This window comes from Salvelinus fontinalis, chromosome 22, assembly GCF_029448725.1.
Source record: "Salvelinus fontinalis isolate EN_2023a chromosome 22, ASM2944872v1, whole genome shotgun sequence".
Lineage (NCBI taxonomy): Eukaryota > Metazoa > Chordata > Actinopteri > Salmoniformes > Salmonidae > Salvelinus > Salvelinus fontinalis.
This window is the reverse complement of record NC_074686.1, coordinates 5,361,250-5,370,385: the sequence shown is the minus strand read 5'-3', so window position 1 is coordinate 5,370,385 and position 9,136 is coordinate 5,361,250. Positions and strand designations below refer to the sequence as shown.

The window sequence follows — 9,136 nt, the reverse complement described above, 5'->3', positions numbered from 1 at the left end:
TTCTCTGTTAACATCAATGATGTCGCTCTTGCTGCTGGTGAGTCTCTGATCCACCTCTACGCAGATGACACCATTCTGTATACTTCTGGCCCTTCTTTGGACACTGTGTTAACTACCCTCCAGACGAGCTTCAATGCCATACAACTCTCCTTCCGTGGCCTCCAACTGCTCTTAAATACAAGTAAAACTAAATGCATGCTCTTCAACCGATCGCTGCCTGCACCTGCCCGCCCGTCCAGCATCACTACTCTGGACGGTTCTGACTTAGAATATGTGGACAACTACAAATACCTAGGTGTCTGGTTAGACTGTAAACTCTCTTTCCAGACTCACATCAAGCATCTCCAATCCAAAGTTAAATCTAGAATTGGCTTCCTATTTCGCAAACAAAGCATCCTTCACTCATGCTGCCAAACATACCCTCGTAAAACTGACCATCCTACCGATCTTCGACTTCGGCGATGTCATTTACAAAATAGCCTCCAACACCCTACTCAACAAATTGAATGCAGTCTATCACAGTTCCATCCGTTTTGTCACCAATGCCCCATATACCACCCACCACTGCGACCTGTACGCTCTCGTTGGCTAGCCCTCGCTTCATACTCGTCGACAAACCCACTGGCTCCAGGTCATCTACAAGACCCTGCTAGGTAAAGTCCCGCCTTATCTCAGCTCGCTGGTCACCATAGCAGCACTCACCCGTAGCACGCGCTCCAGCAGGTATATCTCACTGGTCACCCCCAAAGCCAATTTCTCCTTTGGCCACCTCTCCTTCCAGTTCTCTGCTGCCAATGACTGGAACGCACTACAAAAATCTCTGAAACTGGAGACACTTATCACCCTCACTAGCTTTAAGCACCAGCTGTCAGAGTGGCTCACAGATCACTGCACCTGTACATAGCCCAAACAACTACCTCATCCCCTACTGTATTTATTTTATTTATCTTGCTAATTTGCACCCCAGTATTTCTACTTTGCACATTCATCTACTGCAAATCTACCATTCCAATGTTTTTAATTGCTATATTGTATTAAATGTATTTACCACCATGGCCTTTTTTTTGCCTTTACCTCCCTTATCTCACCTCATTTGCTCACATTGTATATAGACTTGTTTTTCTACTGTATTATTGACTGTATGTTTGTTTACTCCATGTGTAGCTCTGTGTTGTTGTGTGTCGAACTGCTTTACTTTATCTTGGCCAGGTCGCAGTTGTAAATGAGAACTTGTTCTCAACTTGCCTACCTGGTTAAATAAAGGTTAAATAAAAAAATAAAAAATATCAACTGAGCTACGAAGGAGCACGTCGACGTCACTAGAATGATGACAAGCAATTTTAACGGATTCTAAAGTGAATCATAGAATTCCAAACTCATTTATATGACAACACAGTTGTCAATTTTGTAAACAATCATTTTTGAACGTGTGTTGCCAAGAGACATCAAACCGACGTTCTATGGAACGTTTTCTGTGCGAAAACAACTTCAGTTTGCTGCTGACAACAAACTTGATTGATTTCTGAGACCTGAGAAAGAACAATCGACTGGAAAATGCCTGGGTGCTTTTCAAGACTGACGGAGAGAGTGCGTGGACGTCGGCGGCCTACTGCGTCGACAGGTTGTTCAAATTCATTTGTGGCTTGTTTTTCTTGTCTTTTTCTGTTTTGCAGGGTTAGTGGTCGTCGACAGGTGGACAGCGACAGCGACTTCGAAGAGGGTATGTGGAGTTTAAAACTCTCATTTTACTACATTTAACAATGTCGTTATAATTTGAAAAATGTTGTGTATTTCTATAATTCAGACTTGGCAGAAATGCTTGTGCTAGAGATGTTGTAGCTAGCTAGCTTGCTAGCTAATATTAACTTTAGTAACTGTTGCTAAGCGATCGACTTTTGCTACCTAGTTAGCTAGTATTAGCAATCTTGCTACGTTTTATGTCCTAACAATTGTTGATTTTATATTCCAATGTTCCTCATTTTAGAAACAACTGTCCTGGATGAGGTCCAGTTGGATGTGCCAGATGTTCCACAGCTGCCAGTCCTCCTTGATGTCCAGAATGCTGCTATCATCCTTGACAATGTGCCAGATGTGCAGACTATCCTTGAGGTACAATTTTCTGAAAGTTTGGGGTTTTATGTTTGAAAAATATCCCAGATATTCAAGTTGTGTCTCTTTGACATGAAACAAATCTCTTGTCTGCTTTCTGCTTTAGAAGGCCACTGGCAATTGGCAGTTGATTCCGATTAGGTTCAGCCCCCTGTACTGTGGGCCTGTTGTGATCAGGGTAAGAGACCCCCACACACAAACACACAGTCACATCACGGTTACAATGTTTACTGTTTCCAACATGAATGTACTGTAATGTGCAGAACAATGCCGGTCCGGTGGTTAAAGCTTGGAGAACTTTCCAGTTCATCAGCCCCATCATCACCTACATGCGTGGGGGATCCCAGGTATGTGTCTTTGTAACTATCTAATCCTAATCTACATTGTCAGTCATTTGATCTTGATGGAAATGTGTCACAGCAATTGCTGAAGTGGTTTTGTTGATGTTGTCTTGTTGTTTATCTCAACAGCAGGTGGTGGTGAGGATGCACCACGTGAGTAGGGTGAGAGGCCCGGAGACTCAACTGGTGTGGGCCATCTCCAAGGAGACAGCCAGGCTTAGTCCAGAGGGCATCCCCTACTGTGCCACCAAAGTGCAGTCCATCACTTGGATCCATGTAAGACGTAAATACTACTGAAATAGTATTAGATTAGGCTTTTCTTCACTTATTCCATTTGGCCTTAACATGTATCCTCTCTCTGTCAGCGTGTGGCTGGCAGGGTGACCCACTATGCGTCTCACCTCCGCCACGAGACGTCTGTGGACGTGACGCTTGGCTGCTACCAGGTAAACAAACAATTTCCTATGTATATAGACTAGACATTACTGGGCATTTTCGCATTAGATTTGGTGTGTTTTCTAATAACGTGTGTGTGGTAAACAGGTGTGTTGTGTGTGTTTTGAGCAGCAGACTGATGTCTCAGTGGTGTACGCCACTCTCCACATGGGGCTGGACGGGCTTCTCTCCTCTTCAGCGTCGTCGGAGGCTGCCTCCTTCTCTACGCCCACCACTCAGCAGTTCACTGACCCAGAGCCTGAGGGCTACAATTGCTATGAGGTCAGACGTTACACACACATACTATTGACTAGGAGCATTAAGATCCTTCCATTGACCGATTGTTTATGTCATTGCATTGGTCACTGATTTTGAATGCTTGTTTTGTTGTCGTAGGGCTGGGAGGAGGACCTGCTGCCTGAGGAGAGGGAGGTTCCTCTGCTAAAGTGAGTTCCTCTAAATGTCTGTGTAGTCTGGGCTTGTCAGATGCTGAAGGATAGTGGTCATAATGCTGTTATCTCCATTGACTCTAATGGTTGACATGCTCCATTCCCTCCCTTTCACAGCCTCTACCTTACCACCAAGAGAGTGGAGGATATCGCCCTGAGGCTCGTCTCCCTGCGCCAGGCCTTCACTGTGAGTGGACCCACTTTTCTTTTTCTCTCTGTGACTTCTTGTTCTGTCTCCTAGAGGAAGATGTCTCACCCTAACTCTTCCCTCTTCCCTAGACCCTGCTTGGTTCCACCCTGAGCAGGAACCATCTGTTTGTGGCGGGAAAGGTCCTCCTGGGCGCACTGGTTCAGGCCAACCACATGGTAACTCACTAACTCATTCTCTTTCAAGGGAAAGAGAGCGTCCCTGAGGGGAAATGCGTTCTGTTCACTAAGATGCTCTTTTCTTTGTCATAGGACGAGGCCAAGTTCATCCGTACCTATAACGACTTTGTGGACTACCTGAGTGACCCCTCCAAGCGGAATGACATTGAGAGGGAGCTGGCTGAGGCGAAGGTGAGTTCATTAACTCTTTCAAGTCTCACTGAGTTCTTCCACATGCGTGTCTTTTATACATCACAGTAGCTGATCTATATGATCTACTCTACAATGCACATCCTACACAAATGCATTGCTTCCCTAAAAATACTAACTGTGTGTTACAGCAAATAAGGTGGTACAATGTTAGCTCATGATTATCTATTCAGTACAATGAGTAGTTAAGAGAGATAGAATCTCACCTTCCAGCCTTGTTCACTGAATCTCACATATAATTCATGTCTCTTACAAGCCTGACGCCCACTGTTGATATGGCTGTGATCTGAAAGGGACCAAAAAATATGTTATGAACCAGGAAAGACTAATGTACACTTTGGATGCATTGGATTTCAAATGAAATGTAAACGCAACTTAAGTCATTTTGTAATTGGGATGAACTATCCCTTTGAACTGTGTATAAAACAAGTTTAACTACAAGACGAAAAACCAGTGTTGTCCCCTGACCTTGTATGTATACTAGGCAAGGGCAGGATGTATTTGGGCTTCTTCTTATATGGGTTGGGTTTCAGGGCGCCTGGGGGGCGACAGGGGGCCTGGCTGGCCCTGATAAAGTTGGTTAGATGAGTACTTGAAGGCTTATATCTATATTTTGGAATGTTGGATGATGATTTCGGGAGGCTTCCATCATGGAAAAGGGACCAGACCACTTTTTTGTTAGTTAACCTAAACGAATCACGACCCTCTATGGAATAACAACAGTGACAACAGTTAACTGGTATTTAAGTAATAGTTTGACTGTCAAATCCATGTATTGGTGTGTGGCCATTGACTTTTATGGAGAGACCGCCCCAAATTTTCTGTGCCATTTCCTGGGCCTTTCATTAACTCCGCGTTCTAAGTTCTGCACATCTCAGCGCTTGGAAAAATCAATGGTACAAAACCTAAGATATTGATCTTGTAAGAGGTGCGTAACGGGCTGCAGGGAAGTCAGGCGCAGGAGAGCAGAACTGGGTAATAACCGGAGCAGCTTAATGAGGAAAAAACCAACGGCTCCCAGAACAACAAAATATGGGTTGAAATAACCCATCGCAAACCAGTCTGAAGGGCACATACACTTTACAACAAACAATTCCACACACAGACATGGGGGGAACAGAGGGTTATATACCCATCAAGTAATGAGGGAATGTAAACCAGGTGTGTGGGAAAACAAGACAAAACAAATGGAAAATGAAAGGGGGATCGGCGATTGCTAGAAGACCGGTGACGTCGACCGCCGAACGGCGCCTGAACAAGGAGAGGAACCGACTTCGGCGGAAGTCGTGACAGTACCCCCCCCCCCTCTTTTTGGAGAAGGCGAGAGCCAAATCTGTATATTCGGGGGAATGCGCATGGTGGAGACCTGGTCTGGACTTTCCACCGTAGTAGCACCAACGGAAACCCCTAGACACCTCCCGAGCACTCTCGCGACCACCCCGTGAGAGCCCTCCGTTGCCATGAAACAGTGGGGTCATGACAGGCTAACCAGGGTAGGCCAAGCACCACGGGAAACTCAGGAGAGTCATTGAGGAAGAGACTGAGCGGGAACGGTGGCCTCCCTAATCAACCCTGACCCTAATGGTCGACTGTCTAAGGCGTGAACTGGGAAGGGCATAGCCACTGGAACAATGGGGATCCCTAAACTATGGGCGAATGATCTGTCTATAAAATTCCCAGCCACGCCTGAATCGACGAACGCTTTATACTGGGAATGTGGGGAAAACTCAGGAAAAGTAACATACAAAAACATGTGTGTAACAGAGGACTCTGGGTGAGAATGGTGCCGGCTCACCTGGAGTGATGCCAGAGTGCCCTTTCTGCTGCCTCGACCCCCAGAGGAACCAACCCGGCACCGACCGGCAGTGTGACCTCTGCGGCCACAGATGGTGCACGTGAAGGAACCTCCTCCGGTCTCCCTGAGCGCAGCACCTCCCAGCTCCATGGGCATTGGAGCGCTGGTGCTGGGAGATGGAACCGACAGACTCTGCTCTGGACGTCTGTGGGTAGCCAGCAGGTTATCCGGCCGAATATTTTTTACCAAATAAAGAAATATAGTTTAAGTGAATTGGAAAGAGTAAGAATGAAAAACTAAAGAAAGACTGTAAACGGCTGTTACCTGTGTTAACATGATTAAATGTGAAGTAAACCGTACTTTTCGCGTTGTAGTATATATGATAAGCTCATTGGAAGGGTAACATATACAGGATGTACATAAATGGGCATAAACACGTGACACAGAAAATAAAAATATTGACATTTAGGAATTCAAAATGCATCTAAATACATTTCGTGCTGTCTATGGAATACATTAAAAAAATACAACTTTTTTTCAAAATATATGTATAAAATATACTTGTCTGTACAGTCAGTAAATGTAGGAAATCCAAAATGCACAAAAATATGTTTTTGTAATGCAATGTCTAAAATAAAATATGTGTATAATATACACTTGTCTGTAAAGCAATGCAGAAGCAATAAGCATTGTAAATGATGATAGAACACATCAAATTAATGTGAACATGAGGACACAAAGGAGAGATTTAATTAAAAGATCACCTTTTAATACATTTTTAATGCTGAAGTTTTTTAATGCTGAAAAAGATAGATGTATAGCAAATCCACTCTGGGCAAATGGCCTGTTGGACAAAAAAAAAAAAAATTTACATCCTTGCTACTTCAGGCATTTGCCTTGTTAAAGTAAAATCTCAGTTAATGATGAATGGATACAATTTAAAAGGATTTTCCAGAGTCATACCTCAGTAGGGTAGAGTGTCAGGTGGCACAACCATTGGTGCCATGAGGTCAAAGTGTGAAGGAGGGAGCAAGCCAGAGAGCTGTCTAGGAAGCAGTCCAGGCCCATGGCTTGAAGGCTTTGAGTTGGTCCCATCATTGTAATGCATTGTAGGGTATCTGCTGCCCCATAGACCTGCTGGTAGTGGGAAAGGTGTTAGCAGGAGACCACCAGGGACATCTATGATCGGCTGACACAGTCTTGGTTAAACCACATGTATTCTTAAGCAATATTCACCTGCTTTCATAGAGTAAGGATTCACTCCTTTGGGGCCAGTGTTCCCCTGATATCCATATGTCCCCATCGGTGGAGGTGGTGGTACACACTTGTTCTGTAAAACACATCAACACATTTTCCAAATTGTTAGTAATATTATCACAGTTGAAATACAATGGTTGTTCACTGTTTTTAATTTCATTGAATTTAAGTGTGTACCTCAGTCCTGGGTTCAGTTTTGTTAACCCATCTGTGCAGAGTTGGATCCCAGACAATCTGAGGAAGAAGATATTAGCAATGTGAAGCAAGCCACAAATGTTTTTTTTTAATCCACACAATTGTCTCTACATAGAATATAGTGTTAATTACCAGTTCCTTACAGATCTGTCTTTGTCCTCAGGTAGATTAACCTCCTTCTTATTAACTCTTCCACTCCCAAAAACCCAGCTGAGCCAGCCTCCACTGTTATTGTGAACAGCAGGGGTCTCGGGCTCAGCCCCCGGCCGGCTGCCAGTCACTGAGGAGGAGGTAGCGGTCCTGCTGCTGGGTTGTTGCCCTCCTACGGCCTCCTCCACGTCTCCTGATGTACTGGCCTGTCTCCTGGTAGCGCCTCCATGCTCTGGACACTACGCTGACAGACACAGCAAACCTTCTTGCCACAGTACCTGAGCCACTTGTGTGGGTTGTAGACTCCGTCTCATGCTACCACTAGAGTGAGAGCACCGCCAGCATTCAAAAGTGACCAAAATAACAGCCAGGAAGCATAGGAACTGAGAAGTGGTCTGTGGTCACCACCTGCAGAACCACTCCTTTATTGGGGGTGTCTTGCTAATTGCCTATAATTTCCACCTTTTGTCTATTCCATTTGCACAACAGCATGTGAAATGTATTGTCAATCAGTGTTGCTTCCTAAGTGGACAGTTTGATTTCACAGAAGTGTGATTGACTTGGAGTTACATTGTGTTGTTTAAGTGTTCCCTTTATTTTTTTGAGCAGTGTATATTTATATATATATTTAATTTCTTGGGTCAAAAATTCTGGGGCTCTGCCCTGAATGATGGGTCGCCACTGACACACCCCCATCTCCAGCATCACTCTCCGTCACATGGCCTCAAACTCCACCATTTTATTTTTCTCCGTTGCCCAAGCACTTTACATTTTTAGATAATAAAGAATTTGAACTTTCCATTGAGTTAACAGCGGAGGATTGGTTGATTTCCAGGTTTTAAGAATAGTATTTAAGACGATTGACGAGAAAAGTATCGTCCAACCATCGGGTATCTCACCGCATCCTCGAAAGGCATGTCATTGAAATATGCAGACAGACAGATGAAAAGTAATTTTACATTGTATAACTGTACTTCTGCCAGCCAACTTTCTAACTCCGACCATAACTTTATGACATCATAACATTCCCAGAAGGCATGGATTATTGAGTCATTGTTAGTTTTACACTTAAGACATGACTCTGCCGTTGTGCTGTAGTCTCTTGTATACGGGACTATCATTTGTCCCAACATCACAGGCCACAGACTTTGATACAGTTAAAGACTTACAAAAGTTTTTCTGCAGTTTGAGATCGACTGAGTTTTTTTTTTTTACACCTGCCAATGTAAATCCATTGAACGAGACAAGTTACCAGACAGGACATATTGCCAATGCTCTTCCAATTGATAACCTGAATGACAATTATCTTGTGGGCGGTGGTGGTGATGACGGCCTATTGGATGACGTCGTCCATCGGGATTCCCCAAAAAAGAAGACTCTCTGGATTGATCACAGGAGTCAGATGTGAAGGAGGAGGTTGATCATCAGGAGTCAGATGTGAAGGAGGAGGTTGATCATCAGGAGTCAGATGTGAAGGAGGAGGTTGATCATCAGGAGTCAGATGTGAAGGAGGAGGTTGATCATCAGGAGTCAGATGTGAAGGAGGAGGTTGATCATCAGGAGTCAGATGTGAAGGAGGAGGTTGATCATCAGGAGTCAGATGTGAAGGAGGAGGTTGATCATCAGGAGTCAGATGTGAAGGAGGAGGTTGATCATCAGGAGTCAGATGTGAAGGAGGAGGTTGATCATCAGGAGTCAGATGTGAAGGAGGAGGTTGATCATCAGGAGTCAGATGTGAAGGAGGAGGTTGATCATCAGGAGTCAGATGTGAAGGAGGAGGTTGATCATCAGGAGTCAGATGTGAAGGAGGAGGTTGATCATCAGGAGTC

At 44.4% G+C, this 9,136-nt stretch overlaps 1 protein-coding gene and 1 long non-coding RNA gene across 2 annotated transcripts; one reads left to right on the top strand and one right to left on the bottom strand.

Annotated features, from left to right (window-relative positions):
* The first annotated feature begins 1,140 nt into the window (after window positions 1-1,140).
* LOC129819612 (uncharacterized) lies at window positions 1,141-3,388 on the top strand. The gene is made up of 7 exons (XM_055876007.1): window positions 1,141-1,720; window positions 1,985-2,109; window positions 2,216-2,287; window positions 2,373-2,456; window positions 2,580-2,726; window positions 2,816-2,896; window positions 3,018-3,388. Exons 1-7 carry the CDS (start codon window positions 1,555-1,557, stop codon window positions 3,252-3,254), a joined length of 912 nt encoding a protein of 303 aa, XP_055731982.1. The 5' UTR covers window positions 1,141-1,554; the 3' UTR covers window positions 3,255-3,388.
* A 2,935-nt stretch (window positions 3,389-6,323) lies between these two features.
* Window positions 6,324-8,773, bottom strand: LOC129819613 (uncharacterized). Its single transcript, XR_008754101.1, has 4 exons — window positions 7,140-8,773; window positions 6,942-7,035; window positions 6,669-6,842; window positions 6,324-6,549 (listed from the first exon to the last, which is right to left on the bottom strand). It is a non-coding gene; the product is annotated as an uncharacterized LOC129819613 (long non-coding RNA).
* Window positions 8,774-9,136: the final 363 nt, after the last annotated feature.